General features: G+C 25.2%; 1 protein-coding gene across 2 annotated transcripts in view; it reads left to right on the forward strand.

Annotated features, from left to right (window-relative positions):
* The window catches only part of LOC107164053 (frequenin-2), a 139,891-nt gene that overhangs the window by 11,897 nt on the left and 105,578 nt on the right, over nucleotides 1-22,416 (forward strand). For both annotated transcript variants that reach the window (XM_089218840.1, XM_089218839.1), the window contains exon 3: nucleotides 16,419-16,443. In XM_089218840.1, coding sequence (XP_089074966.1) covers nucleotides 16,419-16,443 — 25 coding nt within the window. The remainder of the gene's footprint in view (nucleotides 1-16,418; nucleotides 16,444-22,416) is intronic.

Raw genomic sequence — 22,416 nt, forward strand, 5'->3', positions numbered from 1 at the left:
CTATCAACCAGCAGTCAAGCCGTCGAGCCATACCGAAGCCGCTACCGTCCCTATCAACCAGCAGTCAAGCCGTCGAGCCGTGGAGCCGTCGAGCCATACCGAAGCCGCTACTGTCCCTATCAACCAGCAGCCAAGCCGTCGAGCCGTGGAGCCGTCGAGCCATACAGAAGCCGCTACCGTCCCTATCAACCAGCAGCCAAGCCGTCGAGCCGTGGAGCCGCCGAGCCATACAGGAGCCGTTACCGTCCCTATCATCCAACAGCCAAGCCGTCGAGCCGTGGTGCCGTCGAGCCGCGACAGAACTGTCACTGTCCCCATCATCAAATATTATACATCCGAACACACGAAAACCACCGTGAGTCAAATACAATAAACCTATATATGTCTTTCCCCCCCGTTTTGTAAAATCCCTTAGAATACTATAATTTAAATGTACGCTCGTTGAGCATAAAACTTCAAGAAAAAATTGTAAAAAACTTTAACGAATGGTTGTATGATTGTAATTATTTAAATAAAGAACCATCAAACTACAACAACAACCAGTCTCGTTACATGGTATTTACAAACGATCATATTCTCTCATGCATAACTTCGAAACCACCCTCTAGCTAATGTTTTAAAGTTCAATCAATAGCTTAAGTTAATAACAGAGAAAAATCATTTGTTCCTCTCGATCAGTTATGTTTATTTTTTTTTTCTGGTCGTCAATAATTATGTCAAAACCATAACATTTGAAACATCGACAGTCAATGAGTTTCAGGTGATATGATACCGATCTTAGCGTTTTTTGATTTATATTTTAAACGTACCTATGTGCAATTATGAGTCTTATTGTAATAATTTTGAACATAGTGTTGGTCATTTACCAGATAGGTTTGAAATGTTACTGTTGTGTGATTATTATTAATAAAGTTTGAATTTAAAGTGTTTTATGGGTTTATAGTGTTTGTAATGTATTTTATAAAATATGATAGTGTCATTGAATTATCAGAAATCCATAACAAATCCTCATACGGGTGTAAATATTTTACTCGTTAACATTAAAATATAAAAACGTTTTTGACACGTTCTATTTTATAAAACCATATTGTGTCAACTACAAAATAGGTATGTTTCAACTCTTCACATAATGTAACTTTTGATCCATAAGTAGTATTCATAGGTTAGGTATTGGGAAAATGGATATTTTGTTTAGGTTGAAAATGAAAACTTAGCTGTTTGAATTTTATTAATAGATATGTTAGCAATAAATAATTTTTAAATGAAAATTTTTACGTACTTAATAACAATAATAACATTATGGTTACAAATTAAGCATCCAATATCCTCGTATGATGTATAGTTTCATGATTTGTTGTAAAAAATTGCTTAAGTGTTTATAATAATATTTAAGTAGATAATTTTTATATTATAGACTTCACATTACTCCACATCAAAAGAAGATTTAAAAAAAAATATCATAATTTAAATTTATTGTGCTTATATATACCTAAAAATATATTATAATATAATATACTTAGCCAACATCAGAGCTGGCAACCTTCAGACCAAAATGTATAGTTAATTTATAGAATAAGCTTACTTTATATTATGTAGTAGTTTTATTTTTTTTGTAAGCCCAAGGCCCATGTTGCCGACGGTCTAATATTAAAAAAAAAATATAGGTATATTAAATAAATATATATTTAACTATTTACTGTAATATACTTTTATAATGTAATATTATATATTCATAATCAAATAAGAATATGCATGTTAATTTATCATTTATGAAGAGCCTGTACATTTCCATGCTCTTTGGTTCAGTTAAATAAATTTATTGACATTTATAGGAAATTATAATATAAATATGTTTCATCATAATTTCAAGTAGCTTAAGTTATTCGATTTTTGCTTAGTTTAAAAAATAAAATTGATTTAATGTATAATCCTGGTTTAGTAAAATTTTCTAATGAGTAGTTTTTGAGTTATTTAATTTTGTGTTATAAGGATAAGAGGTCCATAGTTTAGTCATTAATATTAATAGGATAAAAGGCCAATGGTTTAGTCATAAATATAAATCTATCAACATAAATAATTTGTAAAAATGACCAAGTATCATAAATACTAGTTCCAATTGTAAGGTTATTTTATATTTTTTTAAAACGATTTTTAAGGACGATTATTCTTAGTACAAACATTTTAATAACAAGGAAACTACTCGTTCGAATTTTGATTTCGATACATAAAAATTATCAGCTAAATAATTCACAGTAAAAAGGAGGGGGTTCTCATTTGAAAAACAAAAGTTTTTTTTTTATCACAGGACACTCCTTAAATGGTACAAAAATCTTAAAAATTTGAATATATGGTCTTTGAGTATATTTAAAGATTCCAAAAATCAGATTTTGAATAACTTCATTCTTACAAAAAAGGCGGGTAAGTCGTGGATGTCGCTCTGCTGTACAGTTAGTAGGTTACAAGTGGGTTACTGTAATGTATGGAATTAAATTTGAATCCAATGATATTATATCATTGTATACGAAAAACGATTCTGATCGAAGACGGTTTATCTGTCTAGGATATATTATAGGTTATTAAAAATTTTCAAATCTTAGATTTAAAAAGAAAATTTTTTATGAATTTCTAGTTTGAAATAATTTGCGAATTTTCGTGATTTTCGTGATTTTTACATATGTTGTCAAAATTCAAACTTTGAATGCTTGTAAAAAAAAATTGTGACTACGCATTTCTTTTATTTTTCAATTGCCATTGTAAAAATATGATAGGAGCCATATATTAAATTTTCAAATCTTAGATATAAAATGAAAATTTTTTATGAATTTCTAGCATAAAATAATTTATGAATTTTCGTGATTTTTACGTATGTTGTCAAAATTCAAACTTTGAATCCTTGTAAAAAAAAAATTGTGACTATGAATTTCTTTTATTTTTCAACTGCTATTGTTAAAATATGATAGAAGCCTTGTCTGCCTAACAAATACATTTTTATCGATATTAATTTAAAAAAAACTAATAATGATCGAAAATTTCAAATGCCTATGAATAGTTCAGCTTAAGTCGAAATTTTTTGAAAATTGAATGTTGGTTAGAATATACTTATATAAACATTCGGTGAAAATTTCATGTGTCTATTTGTCATTATTTTTAAAATTACATCAAAAACCAAAATCGATTTTGTCGAAAAATGAGTGTGCGTAAAATTTCCCGTTTTTCCCTTAATTTTTAGTTTATTTTTCTCGATTATTTAGAAAAGTATAAAGAATTTTTCACTTTTGAACCCCCAAAGTACCAACTAGATTCACTTTCTGATCGAACAAGGTACTGAAGTCAAAAATCGAATCACTTTTACTGCCTCAAAACGTGATGACAGACACACACACAAAAAAAAACACACATCATTGTAAAATCAATACATTCATCGCTCCGTTCAGAATCTAAAATGATAGAAAAACGAGAATTTTTACGCAAAACCAGTTTTCGACCAAATCGATTTTTTTATATGGTGTCAATTCAAAAACTAAGTTTTCCATAGGGTTTCCTTCAAGTAGGTATAGAGAAAACTCGAAGCATCATTATAGGAAAAATTTTAAGTGCGTTTGAATTTTAAATTTTTACGAAATAGCGTAATGATAACGATTTTAAATATTAAAACCTTGTACATATTTTTTTATAGATCATAGTTAATCTTTTTTATATGAGTTAAAATTTTATAGATAATATTAATCGTTTTCCTAAATATTTATTACAAAATTAAATAATATGATACCATAATAGAATTTAATTTACTACGTTTTTTTTTATTTATTTTAGAAAATAAGATATTTTTATTCATAGTTTGTCTATATTCTTACTTAAAATAATAATAATGGAATTCCAAAACTTAAAAGTATATTTCAGCTTTGGACCACATAATAGTAAAATAATATATATATATATATAATTATGTTATGTGAAAATAACATTAACATATTAAATCATCGTATTTTTATATTATACCCATGTATATTTCATAAATTATGTTGTTTTAAAAATTGAAAATTAAATAATTTGTTCTTGTGACTTTTTGCTGAATACATATTTGTATGGAGCTATACAAAACAAGTATCTTTCAAAAAAAAAAAAAAATATATACGTGAATATTTTCAATATTCAATTTATATTTTGAAGATTTATTTTTAAGATGATACCTCTATGATTATATTGGAGTTGTTTATTTTAACACGTATGGAATGTATCTATGAAAACAATATAGATATTACTTTTTATTATTTTTATATTTCAATAAACTTTTCATGCGTAAATATATAAAAATCAATATAGTGACAATACCGTACCAGATGTCGAATTATACAGAATACTGAAAATAATTCAAAGTTCATAGTTTATTATTATTTGTTCGTGAATTAGTACATGGACGTGAATTGTACGATACAAGGCACAAAGATAAAATTTCAAAATACGACCAAAAATAAATAAATCTTTTTGTACTCATACAACATATTATTGTAAAATATAATTATGAAGATTATAATATATTTTTATTATTTTATATTCAAACATAATTGAATTCTTTTTGCATATTATTTTAAAGGAACTTGATTTTCAATTCAAGATTTGGAATTTGATGGTTATGTGTGTGATGTAAACGATTTTTTATCATAAAATAAAACATAAAGAAATTATTGTTTATATATAAGTTATTTACATTTGTTGTTTTATAAAAGTCCAAAACTAATTTTAGATAAATAAAGTATATGATTTAATAATATCGTATTTTCTTATTTACTGTAATTTAAAATATATTTAAATTCAACACGAGGAAGTTATATAACATTTTTAATTTCACATGGCTTGATATAAAAATCTTTTATATTGTGACATAATTTCTTTATGTAATGTATCTAAATAATATTAAATCATTGTAAAACGGCAATGTTATAACATAAACAACAGTTCTTCTTCGAAAAAAGAAACTATAAGAATTTTCTCAGTAGAACAATAATTGTTTCAAAAATAAAATGCAATTAAAACTTACACGTACGTGCATGCTTGTTAGGAAACCAGGTTATTTTAGTTTGAATTTTTAAATTTTTTCCACATAGTAAAACAGTTTGTATGAATAATATTATATTTATGTATTTATTGTAGGTACCTATTGTTATAAGCATAGGAAATAAAATCAATTTTGACATATTTTATGGTGTTTAATAATATTACTACAACCAGAATTGATTACGAAATTAGATTTTGATATAACAATAATAGCTGCATGAAATTCCATGGTTTATTTAATATAGTGAAAAGTGTTAGTAATAAATATAACTAAATATTCACCAATTCTATTATATATAATATTGTAATGGGTGTTATACATAAGCGTGCGCAGGTCTTCTTGGCAGGGGAGGCAATACCTTAGATCTAGAATCCAATCCCTCCCCCCATTTTTCCCAGTCAAGACCTTGATGTAAGGCAACGATATTTTAAATTAATTCTCACACAAAATCAAGTATATGGTTCTATTAAATCATTGTTTTATGCGGTTAAAAGTTAGATTAAACATAAAATTATCAAAATAGCTTTTAATAAGTTCTTTCTAATAATAATATCTTTATTTATCAAGGAGTTATAATTAAAAATACATAATGAAAAAAAATTAATAAATAAGAAAACATAATTTGAAAAACTTTTAAAACAAGTAAGTATGATATGTTTTATTAAAGTTCCATAGTGTAGATACCAGTATACCAATAATGAATATTGAACATTTGAACATATACATACAATTATTTAAATGTTATTAAAAATTGGTAGGTATAATAAAAGATCTTTTTGAAGCAGAAAATCTCGCAGGGAAGGCAGGTGCTTCTCCTGCCTCCCCTGTGTGCACGCTTATGACTATTAAAATTATTGTTATATGTTTTGAAGTCAGCAATGCACTGAAAGTGATTTCAACATAATAAATGTGACAGTAGTCCAGTAGTGATATATTGTTATCTTGAACATTAATTTATTAAAAATAAATTATAAATCTATGAATAAATATAATTTAAGCCGTTGTGGTGTGATTCAATAGTAACATGATTCATATTAGGTGCATGGACAATGGACATCACCAGTGCAGAAATTTACTATATGTTGTGAACAAGTGACATCTTGGACGATTTGAAACTCGTGTTTCTGAGAAAATATCGTTTTATATACGTTTAATTAAGATACAAAATATAATGTAACATATTATCATTGAACCGTTGAATAATAAACTATGAATTTAAATAATAGCTAGCGCAAATTATGTGTTCCCACTAGTCATCACTGAACACCTGTTGTCAAATATTATACGTAGGTAAATCGCACACTGTATTCAAACAACATAACTGGAAGATTGTTGATACAATATGTTCAGTATTGATTTCGTTCACAATCAACGGGCAAAACATTTATACAATAAATAATACAATTTTTTCACCCTCGCAAATATACCATTTTCATTATGAATATTTTAGATTTTGAGCAGAGCAATGAATGTATTGATTTTACAATGATGTGTTTTTTATTTATGTCAGTGTACACTAACAGTACTCGAAATAATGTTTCGACTTTCAACTTCACTATGTTTTAGGAAGCGAAATGAATCCAGTTGGTGCATAGGGAAGTCAATACTAAAAATTTGAATTTTCAAAAGCACCACAAAAATAAAAAAGTAAAAAGGAAAATAGTAATTAATTATAAAAAGTATAAAGTAAATATAAAAAACATATTACTTTTTTAAGTAGTAAAGTTCAAATTTTGACAAAATTTATTAAATTCAAAATTTACTAATTATTTTGTAGTGAAACGTTTAGAGGAGGTATATTATTATACTTCATACAATGATATTTTCAAATTTAATTTTTTTGACAAAAATTAATTTAACCTACTGTATTCCTATAGCCTATAATATTGTAAAATAAGTTTCTATAATCATAAAATGTACTTACTTAGTAATATTATATTGTCTGACAGACCGTATCCGCTAAGAATCGTTTTTCATATACAAATTTAATGTATCGATTACAGTGACTCTTTAGATACCAGCAGAACATTACTCACTAACTCGCTTTTTTAACATTTATTACTATTATTATGGCTGGTGTGTTTGATTAATATCAATGTTTATTGTACTCGTGAATTTTATGAAAATAATAATATCAAATTTGGGAAAAAAATATATTGTTACGTTTATTTGGACTGTTTAAGTAATTTAATGATTATGAAATTTAAATAAAATTATACAAATTTATGCATGTGTCCAAGTTCAACACATTTTTGGAAAAATTTTAATTATTTGAAAATGTATGTAGGGTCCACGATATATCATGTAATAATATTATACTTCATGCAATTTTTATTTAATGTATTTAAAATATTGCATTGCTATGTTTATTATTATTATCTCAGAGAAACTAGATTTTTCTCATATAAACAACGCACCATAATATTATGTAATATCAGTATTTTTTCTAAAAATAAAATATTTAGATACCTAGCAGTATTAGGTTTATGCTGACACTGTATTAAGTAATATTAATAATAATAATATTACTATTTTATTATTTTAATATAATGTGTGATGTATTGCATCAAATCTATAGTATAGTGGTTTCAAGAAAAATATTTTAAAACTAAATAGATAAACAATGATTTACAACATTTAAAAATGTCTAGTAATTAAAAACAAGATACATTAAACAAACCTTACATTGAAACAATATAATTATATTGGTATTGACGAAATTCATAGTAGTAATAATATTAATAAATAATAATAAGCCATATGAGAAAAGATGGATCCTCGTAGCTAGTTTTATTTACGATAAATATTCATATTTATAATTCACTCAACGCTTTCAATAGGTATACCAAGGCTATTGCAGTTAGTGGTGCATATAAATTGTGATTGGATTTTATTACTACTAATAGGTGTATTGTTTATATTAATTTGAGTTAGTATTGTATTATAGTACATTACACAGGGGTGGTGATATGTCCCACGAGGATTTATTAATTCAAAGAGGTAAGATGTAAATTCAATTACTTTACCATTTTATAAATTAATTAGTCTTAGTGGAACATCCTGTAAGTATATGTATAAATACAGTGTTAAAAAATTATGCATTATGAATAAGTACCTATGTATTTATAATATGTATGATGCCAGTCCTTTAGATGATTTACAATATAAATTATCCAAGAGCACTGAGCAGTATAAATACATACCTATTGTAAGTATTAAATATCCACAAATTTTTAGAATATTAGGTACATACTAATATACGAGTATGTATTAGATTATGAATTAATCATACATATGTAATTAATCTGAAAGTAGCAATTCGAAATTCATGATTGTTTAGAGAATATCTAAATAGTTTAATTATTGTTATCTAATTAGAAATTTAAATCATAAATTAGAAACTAGAAAGTAATCTTCACATGATCATTAAAAGATTTTACGGTTTCCTTAACGGCTTTGTTTTATGGCTAAATAATTCATTGATTCTACTACTTACTTTATCTAGGGACTTCATTCTCAATAGTATACCTGAGTTCTTAAGACCGACCAAAAAACTTTAGAATGCACAAGTTTACACTAGTACTGAGATATTTGTTGAGATGCATACTTGTATCTATATATAGTTATTATACTAGGTTGTGAACATAAAAGTAACCGATAAATTTCAAGTTAAAGTTGACCTTAAAACGTGTAATTATAATAATTATAACTTTTGAACTTTTGTGTCGTCTATAGTCACTATTCCACTTCATTTTCGAAAATAAAATCATAAAACGCTGAACAATATTTACTCACTGAAATTATTGTGAAATGTTATTCTATGAAGTGAAAAATACTGCATCCATAAATATTTGATGATATATTAAAACTTTTTTATTTCGAGATTTTCTTAAAAAATAATGGGAATTTCAACACTCATCTATATTCAATTTCCGATCAGCCTGATAATAGCTACGCATGAAAAAAATTGAAAACATTTACTATGTATACTAGCGTTTAAGATGACGTTTTGGAAAAAAAATAACAAATATATTTTATACATATAAGTGAATATAACGTATTGTTACATGAGTAATAATATGCATGATACATTCTATCATGTAAGTATGTAAATAAGTACTAAATAACTAAGTCACATATAATTTAAAGTTAAAAAAAAAGTTGTAAAAATAGCTTGAAATGGTTCTTAATATATTTTATTTGTTGAGTAATTAGATACTTACCTAATGAATAGATATATTTATTGATAAATAGTACTAACGATTTCACGTATAATTGTTTTGTTAGTTTTCGAACCTACTCTTCAAATCTCAAAATATCTGTGCACTTAAGCATTTAAATAACAAGAAATACGAACTTAAAATAATATATTCTAAAAATATTTTTGATGCTCATTGTTGAAATAAAAGTATTTAAAAAAATTATGACAAACTATGATAATATGATTTACACTAATCCCATTAGATTCACAAGTGAGAATCAAATAGATTAAATAATGCTTGTTGAATTATCACTGATTACTCAAGTTAATTTCGTACACGCGTCGTGCGTGATACACTTGGTAAGGGGCTGCGGATTATAAGGGGTTTCGTCATATTAGCTTACTACTTCATAGTAGCAATTTTCTTAACTCATTCGACACTAACCTTGCTGTATCAAAATATTAAATACTTAATTTGTCTTTAATTTTTCAAATATTCTCAAATACACATTTTTATATACTAAATATATAATGGGTAATAAAAAAAAACATTTATGCAATAAATAAATCAAATATTCTAAATTTTAAATATAATACTTTGTGTTATGAAGTATAATTAAATATCAATCACATTATTTCTATACAAAATATCAAAAACTATAAGTTTTCAGTTATATATATATATATGTAAATCAAAAGTTGGAAGTTTTTTTTTAATAATCTGTCTTTATTTCGGTATCAAACAACCTCACACCAATACTTATTATATAGTTGTAAACTGTCATGTGAATTATACTTGTTTATTTTTAATACAATTTATGATTAATTTAGTCCTAGAATTTGGATCTATCTTCTTACTACCCGTCGTAAAGATTGCTACGTCCAAATGTAATTTTTATTATGGACGTTCAAATATGATTTGTGTACATTGTATGATATGAATTTACTGTCCCATAAATTTTACTAGAAGAAAATTCTAGATTTTTATAAATGTTTATTTATTAACAGTATTTATGTATAACCAATCTGAGCAAGAGACATACAAGAAAAAGGTACTAATGAAAGTGATGTAGCTGAATTGCCTATCTAAGACGCCGTTGGATTATAACATTATTATATAAAATGCAAAAAATATTATAACGTACCTATAGAAAATTAGCCCCAGCACCAAGCACCTTACGTTGAGATGAACATTTGTGTTAATAGTGGATATTTAGTATACATATAAATCAGTTTAACTATTTATATTTATAAATAATGGAGTCTATATCGAAAAGTGAGAATAAATATTGCAAAAATCTATTATTATGGAATAATAATAATAACTTTCCAATAATATCTCAAACACAAACTGATATTTTATGACTTGTAGCTACTATATAATAATGGTTAGCTTTTATTTCATCATCTAAAACAAAAAATTTCCATTAATTTGAAAAAAAAATAGTATGTTATGTAGATAACAAGTATTATGTAATTTAATTATTTCTTGGATAACTATAATGTTAATATTTTAAAACTGCAAATGAATTGTACTCCAAATATTTAAAAACATTATTGAAGATATAGCCATACTAACCAAATGATTATTTATACCTAAATAATACACAATACATTACACCTATTGCAAAGTTCTATCCGTATAATTAATAATCAGCTTATACAATAAATCTTGATAAATTGTTTCAAGTCTGTATGAGTAATATGTGAGTCAATATTTTTTTTTATCTCGTAGGTATTATTTGCACATAAAGTATTCGATAATGTCGTACAGATAATATGTTGTCTTAAGTACCAATAATATTAACAAATATAATATGTTTCACATTTATAATTATTATATGTTTTGATAAATGTAATCGAAACTAAAATGTGTACACGTTATTTATGTATTAATACAGTTAATTGAGTTTATTGGGCAAATTATAATCATCGTTTTAAGCTATTAATAAATTCTACATGACGTTATCAATCATAATATAAAATAATTATGTTTATTTTTTGAATTTCCAAATTATTGTTTTACATTTAAATTGTAGAAAATAACGAAATTGTAAAACTATAATAAAAGACTTTTATCGTGAAACCAATTGTAGATTTTTTTATCCCAATCTCCTTCTCAATCTAAAATAATACTTGTCAAACATGAATATTATATTTTATTCTATTATTATTTTCTGAGCTGTTTATTCTTTTATGTTTGTTTTTATAAAACTATATAGATATTTAAATTCATCACAAAATTGATTTTAATTTATTTTTTATAAGTTTTTACAGAAAGTTGTGATGTTATGTAAAAGCTTTTAAATCTACTATTGGTTGATTTGTTGAAACAACTATCATATTATAATAGATAAATATGTTAATAAAATATTATAAATCAATTATCAATCATAATTCTTATGTTAAAGTATGTTAATATAATTATATGTATAAACGGTAGCAGTGTATTCATATTCTTTTGATAGTCCACTAATATTTGAATTTTGTATTTGAAATGTACTTATTTAAATAGATTCTCACTATTTACTAGTAGGTACAAATTATGCACCTATTATTTTTTTACTAAAAATTAACAAATAGTTTTTTATTTTGATTTCATAATGTTTGATGATTACTGATTCAGCATATTTAAATGAATACTTAATTAAATCATGACGTATAAACGTAGTATTATGATATTTGAAAATTAGCATTATAGTACATTTTTCATTTTGATCTTATAAGAAATATTTAAAATTTAATACAAATTTAATCTCAAACATTATTTTACGTATATTAAATGATTAAAATATCCATACAGACTTGGCTCTTATACATAATTATATTTCAAATATATAATATACTAAAATATTAAATTATGATTTACTGTAATTGTTACCATTACTATTTATTTATGATACTTGAGGGAACATCGTTAGAACAATAAAATAAATTATCAAATACACCAAACAAATTTAAAGTAATTATTTCATTAAACATTAACGGTGATTTTTATAAGTATTATAAAATATTAAATTAAATTAATAGTGGGAGTGTGCCAACTGCAAAGTTTTCAAGTGTTGATGGGTGAATAGATACACTTTCATGTATACCTTCTCATGGTGACTATATCTCTGATAAAATTGTTACACACTTAAGTGTGAAAATAAGTTATGAACCTTCAAATGACATGCAAGGTAATTAGGAAATGTTTTAGAATTCATAAGTTATTTAGATACAGAATGTGACAACATATTACGCAGTTACTATTTATTGAAATGAATAGGTACTTAATATTGAATTCTCACATGCATTCATATTTTGTTTTATCTTGTTTGATATTCAAAGTTACATCAAGTTTAATTTAATACCACAGAGCGATTGATAACAAAATGTCAAAGAATTTTGTTATATATTATTTTTTACGTCTCATAGAACCAATGAGCTTAAAATATACATATTTTTTTTGGTTAGAATATAACACCGGGTTTTGTGTAACTAAATAAATGAATAGATTTGAGTAGAGCAACATGTTTTTACTAACAAAATTATACTAGTCTTGTATTAAATAAAGATTAAGAAATAGTTTCATATTTAAAGTGTTGTGTGTGGTTGTATCAATTCTATTGATATAATATACAATATACTACTCAGTAAATGTGAGTAAAATTTAAAACAATAAATTAAAGTAGTTCAAAGTTCAAAAATTTTATCAAATTTAAATTTATTACAATTTTGATGGTGGAATTCTTTTCGTTAATATTTAATTATTAGCGAAGATAAAATGTGGTTTTTTATCTATGGTTCTAAACTGTGTGACAAGAAATATTATAACATAAAAAAAGATACTTCACAAGTAATTGCATGATATAAAGCTTAGATATTTTGTATTAACATTAATTAAAATTTATTATGTTTGATATTTTTGTGATAAACATTTCATTAAAAACTTTGTTAAACACAATTTAGAAGTTTTGGAAAGATAAAGAAATTATGGATTGTAATATTTTAAAGTCTAAACGTTAAATATATTTTATTGTCAAGAAATCGAGAAAATAATATTATGTTTCAACTTAAGTTGTAGTTATTAGATAAATTCTAGATTATTAGTAGCATTTAGCAGATAATGAATTTTATATTTTTAGTATAAGTTAATTGTATAAAATTATTGCTGTGACGGTGATCGTTTAAAATACAAATAAAACATGAATAGGTATAACCAAAGTTAAAATATGACATTTTACAATAAATGTAAAATATTTTAACTTATGATAAGATACTTTTTTTAATGTAGAACTTAATTTTAATAACTGAACAAATTTATGCAAAACTAAAATACGAAAATATAAATAAACTACGGACTATACTTAACTGATATAATTCGTTCATATTAATTCAAAGTACGTGATATTTAAAGAATAAAATTCTAAAATCTTATAAACTTTTTCCAGAGTTTTTATAAAAAAAGGTTTTGTTATTTTTTAATTAATGTTTTTATTCTATAATGTTGCAATGCTATACAAATATAGTTCTCCGATAAGGAATTTTATTTTGCATATGATTTTAAGATTTTATAATCATCATAAAAGTTTCTTGATATAATATATTTTGAAAGAATTTCTTATATTTTGGTCACAAGTCACATCTCACAATAATATTACAGTAGTATAAGTATAAACATAAACACAGAAAAGTGGTTACATAATTAGTGAAATGTATAAATCAAAATTGATGGTATAATTTAAATTGCAAAAATGTATTAGCATACTTTAAGTATTGCATTATAATAACAATATGCATTTAAATAATATAACTCTGTCTTTTGGAGCTAATTTTCGGAAGCCAATAAAATAAATATAGATTGTCGTTCACTAGTGGAAGATCATAAAATACTATATTGATAATAATAGCATAAGGCATAAATTTAAGACATGTCATATTTGAATTCCGGATGTATCGTATATGTATGTATATATATTAAAATTTCAAACAAATCTATTACAATGAGAATACAGCGTTAAGAGTTACTATTATTATCCCATATTCGCAATGATGTATATTAAAATTATATTTCCATTATGTTAATTCAATAGTATTTTAATATTTTAAATAATTATATATAGGTAATTAAAATAATTTTTTTTATAGTAAATCACTTTTACAATAATGATCACTAATTATTGAAATTTAAGTGTTGTTGTTGTTTAAAGTCAATAATATAACTGTACTGTTATCTTAAAAACAATTATATTATAAACAAAAATAAACTCTAAATGTGAAATATAGCAATAACGAGAATAAAATATCGTATGCTACTTTACTGGTTAGGGGTCTTTGTTAACTGTGATAAATTATAGAATAAAATCAATGAATACATTTTAATTTTCTATCATACAATTTCAAAATAGTATTAGTTTTAACACTTATTGAATCACTTTGAATATTTTACTAATAAAAAATAATACACATAGATAAATTATGATATTTAAATGAACTTAATAGACTACCTACGTTAAATAAATAATAATATAGGTAATTCATAGACAGGTTACCTATTTAGATAATTACCAGATAACTATTAATTATTATTCAATAATTAATGTATTAATGCGTGTATTTATATAAAAGGTATTAATGTATAATTATTAATGTGTCGATTCAAATGAAAATGTTTTGATACATTTTTGTGTTAATCAATGATTTTTAATAGAGTTATGAGGTTGTACTGCAAAACGTGCGTATTATAATTTAATGATTTGTTTCTAATAATTTATTTTTATAAATAAGCGAAAAACAATACACGTCCAGTAAAATATGCATTTTAATTAAATTAATTAAATTGATATATATTGGGTCTATTAGTATAAATTTCATGATATCGATAACTTTAAGTGTGCCTACCGCTCTACGTTCTATGTTAAATGTGTTGGTTATTTATTTTGTGTATTATAGAATGACAATACAATTGTAATAAGCTAATTAATATAAAATGTATAAATTTCATAATAATTTGTATATCTACTCAATGCTAATGCCAGGTTTCAAAGAGTTTTATTATCCGTATAACAAGTTATGTTATATTCAACTATCTGTTTAGCTAGAAATCCGATTAAATTTAAATCAACTTAAAACTTTTAACATCGCATATAAAATCTAACATATAAAACAAATATATTATAAGGGGCCTGGAGCGTAGCATGTTTTAAATAGTAATATTCATGACATTTATGTGACATGTACATTTGGATTTTGTTAGTGCAGTGAGTACCTAGTAAATTAAAATTAGTGGCGTAATTTGTTATTACTTAAATCCCGTACACCATGGACATGTTAATTAGTCACTGGAAATGTTATATATTTTTCTTTGCACAATACTATGAAAACAACTAATGGCGGTAATAAATGAAACATACTCCCTGAAAGTCAATTGTAATTTCGAAAAAATGTCTAAACTCATAATTTTATAGAATAGACTATTTGGAAATCACTTTTTCTATTTATAAACTACGTACTAAAACTAAATACGAATTAAATGCAATTATTTCAAGTATTCAAAGTAAAAATACTATCACAATTTTAAGATTCTTTAAAACTGAAGATTGACCTAAAAATAGCTTAAATATTAAATAATTTGTATAAACGTTAAAAATTAATATCGGATGTTGGATATGCGTAATTTATTATTTAATATTTACCACTGCTTATAAATTAGTCTAAAACGCATGGAAAAATTTTTGTGCTGCAATTCCCTTAATAAACGTAATAATAGAACATAGAAATAAAGTTTAAAAAAATCATTAAATATTTATGAGTCTTATAAATTTTGTGTTTATTTGTACTTTACAATGTATATTTTTTATCTATCGACCACATAATCACGAGATGCCCAAAATACACCAAAGCTCGAATAATTTTCAAAAATGCAACTTCTCTCCGACTTGCTCTCAGCGAAGATAATACTGAAGCGATTTATACATTTTTCTATTACATTTACTTAGCCCATAAATTGTAAATATATGTAAATTTTGTTTTATTCATATTGTTGAAATTGTAGGCTAATAACCTAAGATGTTGAAGTCTTATCATTATTAAAAAAAATAAAGTATATATATATTTTTTTTTTATTCGACATATCTAATATATTATTATTATGTTTTGTTTATGTGTTGCGCTGCTTAGTTTCGGAAAAAGAAATCAGACAATGGTGAGTAAATTTTCATTTATTTTTAATATTATTATTATTCTTATTATTATTACCATATATCGGCTGATTTATAAATCTTTATTTTTATAATTGAAAATAAACGCAGGAGTACTGTAAATATTGAAAGCAAAAAAGTAATCTAAAAAAAAAATTTTAATTATAACTTAAAATTATCTTTGAAATTAATTTCACTAAAATAAATGGTCTCTGGTATGCTCTTTTTACATTCCAAATATGGTATTGAGTTGAATGGAAAAATAGTATGTGGGATTTAGAATAGAGAATTGGACTCTCATCAATTAGTAGATTTTTATTAACTAGTAATTTTTTTATTTTCTATTTCATATTTGTCACTACTGTTTATATGTATTTTTTCGTATCAACATGTATTCATATATTTGGACTGTCAAAATTATGACAGTACAACATTATACTATAGTATTTATGTATGGGCGTCGGGCGATTGAATCCGTTGTCCTTTGATATGGTAAATTTATCGTGGTCGAGACGCTACCTACTGTTTTTTTTTTTGTATCAGTGCTTAATACACCTTTCATATAAAACATATAGTTAGCTAAATATCAACGATTTGAACTCAAAAATTCAAAAATATACTATTCATTACCATAATATAATAATTATATTACATAGAAGAGGACTTTCCATTCACATAATTTTAATTAATCTATTCAACTATGTATTTTTTTTTTTAAATATTTCAATTTCCATTAAATTGATCATAGGTAATAGCAATTTACAACTTATGTTACGCTAACCGTACATTTTTAAAGCACTATTGTGTTTTGCTACATTATGTATATTATATATTCCGTACCCATATACCATCAGAGTGAGAAAACAAACGATGCGCCGATGTTCTCTTCATCAAACAAATGTAGTTCATACCTTGATACATATTATAAGTAGCATATCACTAGGTAGATATTTTTTCTATGTAAGGACAATTGATAGGTTATGAAGATAAACCTCATGAAAATCGGTTATAGAAAAATTTATATTCAGTCCAAAAACAAATCTATGATGTTAATATAACGTAATCTTAAGTACGTACTATAGATCTAAATTTGTATTAAACGTTGATACACTATATACATAATATCAGTTAATGTTATAATATGTTGTTGTAATGAGTATGTATGTGTAATTAAATCTACACTTTGACTATAAATGACAGATGTTACGAAAGTTATGAGTTATCTAATTATTATGTTTAATGTGTAACTATTTTATTGTAATATTAGTAGCTAGAAATTCTGGATCTTTTGAAGTCGATATTATAAGAGTTTTAGGCATTCAACTTTTATCTAGAACGTTTGTTGGTAAAATTATCTTTGTTTAAATAGTTCCCAAGCTATTTTATATTGTGGAATACCTAAACTTTGTTTTTATTTATTAAAATTAAAATATTTCAGCATATAATACATGCTATTACAAGTTTTGGATTACAATTTAATTACGGTTAGTTAATGATTAGTTTTTATACAAATAAAATATAGTATGGTGATTGTAAATAATTTGAAATTTGTGAATAAGAGATTTAATGTCAGGAATAATGAATGTAATGGGAATATTGTTGCGAGTTTGCTCAACATTACGGTTATTCGAGAGATAAATGGATTTAATAATATTTTGAGTTCATTCAAAATGTTTGACGTCGAATCTGTAGTACTGGATATTGGTTAAACGGCTGTTATACTGGCGTATGATGGACCGGACGTGGGTGAACGACGTGCGGAGCCTTGTTGTGTTAAAATGTTTACCTTTTTTGGTTTGTTTGTGGATTTCGTCAGTTTTTTTGTACCTATATGATACAAACTATACATATATGATGCTGTATGTGCACATTTAACCGGGAGGGTACTATATTTGCTGCATATTTTAGTTGAGTGATATGCACTGCATTTAACGCATCTGGGCTGCTGACTACAGTAGTTGCGCGTATGACCGTAAGCTTTTGGCATGTGTAGCATTGAAGCGGGTTATTTTGTTTTGCATATGATTTTTCAATAAATACTGAAGAGTGGAGAAGTTTTGTAATCTTGAAGATTTATTTATTGTTTTATTTGTACCAGTTCTACGTGGAACAGTGGTAAAGCACGATGGTTCTTTTTGATATTAACCACTCGCGGGGCCGAGTGTCCAAGTTTAGCCAGAGCGTCTGTAATATCAGTTATGATTGTGGAGTGATGCAAATTTCTGATTTTTACTTTGAATTGCCGTTTGGAGTGTGACCGAAAAGAGTAAAATTCAGCATAGGTTTAAGTAATCAATCATTATAATGTAGTTTATGTGGTTGTTGGGCTGGATTATAAGAAATGATCGCGTGGACTTAAATGAAATATTGTTGGATGCATGTGAGTGATATTATTTTGTAAATGAATATTTATGAATTGATGACGTTTTTTTTGTAGATCACTGGTAATCGGATAAGCATAGGTGGGATTTTAGTTTTAGATAGTTGCTCACAGACTACTAAGTTATCGTTTGGTCGAAATACCTCATTTACGATCTCGACGTCAGTGACGTTGGCCAGTGCAGCGATCGCTTTGGTGATAAATATGACTTGATTTTATTTTCTTCTTGTGGTGATAGACTAAAAGGCAGGTGAAGGACAAATGCCGTTTTGATTGTTTAGTTTGTGGTGGTTAAGGCGGTGCCATGTTTGGTGGACTCGAAGTAATTATGGGGACAGATAACGGAGCGGACGTGCGCGCGAACGTGTTTTCATGACAAACGTTATCGTTCAACTAAATTTTCTTGAAAAAATAATTGTTATTTATTTTATAATAATTATACAATCTTTTCGTGTAAATAGGTATTATGTGGATTTAATAATAATAATGATTATTTGATGAGAAAAAAATAATTATGTTTTGTTCATATTTTAAATTTTTATATTTACTTAACTTAAATATTTTGTTGACTCAATAAACTAGTGAATAATATCCCTATTTTAAAAACGTGTTTAGAATAGCGTGTATCATAAAACACCATAACCCTTAATATGATGCGTTTCACGGGTCATGATTAAGTGGATATATTCAATACGTAGAATTCCTGAGATTTTCAAGGATCATTTGGGAATTGGGAATACATTGGCTTATTTCGTTAATTTATTATTTTGAGGTTAAATGCTTACTTAAAAAGTTAGTAAAGTTAATAAGTATTAGTACACTATCTATTGATAAACTTGTTTAATATTTTCTATATTTATCTCACCGTTCATAAACTTAGTAATGCTTTGTTTTAGCACTTATAAAACACTGTAAAACTTTGTTGTATACACAATACACATGCAAAGCGCAAATAAGTGTGTAGGTATGGAGTACCTACAAATCAGTTTGTTCAATCATAATTTTTAATAAATTTAAAAAATTTAAATTTATCTATTTCAACGGCTCTCAAACTATATTCCGTGAGAGTAGTCTAGGGGCTCCGTGACTCCCTGAGCATTTAAGTATTAATAAATTAATATTATTTAATTATTATTATATTTCTTAGTTACATTTTAGATTCTGATCGGAGCGATGAATGTATTGATTTTACAATGATGTGTGCTTTTTTTTTTTGTGCGTGTCTGTGTACAGCATAACTAGTCGAAATAATGCTTCAATTTTAAACTTTGGGGGTGGTTTCTGATGTAAAAGTGAATATCCTTGGTGCATTATACAGGTCAAAAGTAAACATTATCCAACAGTTTGATGATATGCAATGCAATGATAGGTATCATTGTATACAAAAAACGATTCTGAACGGAGACTGTTTATCTGTCTAGGATATATTATAGATTAATAAAAATTTTCAAATCTTAGGTTTAAAAAGAAATTTTTTATGAATTTCTAGCTTAAAAATAATTTGTAAATTTTCGTGATTTTTACATATGTTGTCAAAATTAAAATTTAAATGCTTGTAAAAAAAAATAAAACAAATTCATAGACACGAATTTTTTTATAAGCATTAAAAGTTCAAATTTCGACTAAATACGTAAAAATTACGGCAATGTTCAAATTATCTTAGATAGAAATTCATAAAAGTATTTATTTTTAGATCTAAGACATGAAAATTTAAGACAAGGCTCCTAACATATTTTTACAATAGCAGTTGAAAAATAAAACAAATGCATAGTCACAATTTTGTTTTACAAGCATTCAAATTTTAATTTTGACAACATACGTAAAAATCACGAAAACTCGCAAATTATTTTAAGCTAGAAATTCTTTTCTTGCATTCAAATTTAACCTACCCTAGTGAGAGGTCTACCTCACCACCTAATGTACAGCAGAGCGATACCCACTTACCCGCTTTTTATATTTGTATTCAATATTTTTTGGGCCGTACTAATATTATGAATTATTGTCGTATCAAATAGATATTTCTGATTTTTAGAGCTCCCCAATTTTTTTTAGGAACATAATAAGAGCTTCACGAACAAAGAAGTTTGAGCACCGCTGATCTATCTAATACTATTATAGTAGTTAATCTCAGTTGCCAGTTGGGTATTATTTAAATAATTATTTATTAAAAGAAAAAAAAGACAAAGAAAAACTTAAAATTCGTTTATTCATTGACAGTGATCTGTGCAATATTTATTCATTATTATCATGATTATTTTCAAAATTACGGTGCATTTAATTGTTATTCATCATGATTTATTTTTTTTATATTGATAGAAACTTTTATACGTTATTTTGGTAATAATCGTTATACAAGTAGAAATAAAATAATAATGAAATTAATTGTTGAGCTAGTTCCAATTCAAAGTTAAACTGGTCATCTGTTATTTGTATTGTTTTATTCACCTTACGGTTAATTCAGACAGGGAATATATTATAAACTTAACTGGTACCCACCACATTATTTGAACATAGCAAATGATTTTATTTAAAACTCAAATGTACCTTTATTTAGTTGTAATAGAAACAAATACATTGATAAAACACATAATTTCAAAATTGTAATGTACATTACGAGGAACCCTTTTCGATTAAAATATATACTTGTTGATCCTTACTATGGGTTATAGGCTATTAATTAGCTCTTTACTACTGATACAGTAGTTCGATTTTAAATGCATACTTGACTTGAAAACAAAATAATTCAGTTCATTAGCATGCATTAGAATTTAATCAATACCTACACGAATTATGTTTTAAAACTTGATAGGTAACTTATAGTATGTTTGAAATGAAAATGTATATTTTATAAAAGTAGGTAATATGTTTTTTTTTTATAAAATTCATTAAATTTACAACAGTAATATTATATTATTATAGCATAACTAGCCCCTCTAGCTCCACCCCAAAAATTTGTTCTGAGTACGACCTGGAATCGACATTGTTTCTCAACAAATTTCATGGGTTATTTTCAAATTAATGCAGCTTATTTAAAAAAAAAAAAAAAAGAAAATATTAATTTACCTAATTAATTTACCTATTTCCTCTCAATACATATTTTTACAGGGTATTGAGGCAGGTTTTAGAAAGTCATATTTTAGAAGGCCGAGTTTAGAATATAAGTTTTAGAAACACTATGTTTTGGAAAATAAAACTTTTAGAATTTCAATTTTTAGAAAATTTTTTTTTACTGTTTTCTCATATATAAAATGTTTTCTAATAATTCTTTCGTTATAAAAATAAATATAATAATTGTTAATACTTATCAGCAATAGCTCTCGTAAATTTATCTAAATTAGAATTAGAATCATTAATTGTTCGTTTACATATTTGCAAAAATGTTTGTTCCGTGTTTCGTTGTACTTTTTCTTTTGAATAGTTGGGTAATATCAATAAACTAAAAATTTGATGACTATTATTGAGTAATAAAGCATTATATTTATAAATATTTTACATTTTGATATTTCCCGTCTTTCCGATCAAACATAAACTATACAGTTACAAATTTGGAAAAGTATCATAATTTCTACATTCTGTATCGTAAATTATATTACAAAAT

This window comes from Diuraphis noxia, unplaced genomic scaffold (assembly GCF_037042655.1).
Source record: "Diuraphis noxia isolate RWA-SAM2 unplaced genomic scaffold, SU_Dnox_SAM2 contig0002, whole genome shotgun sequence".
NCBI lineage: Eukaryota > Metazoa > Arthropoda > Insecta > Hemiptera > Aphididae > Diuraphis > Diuraphis noxia.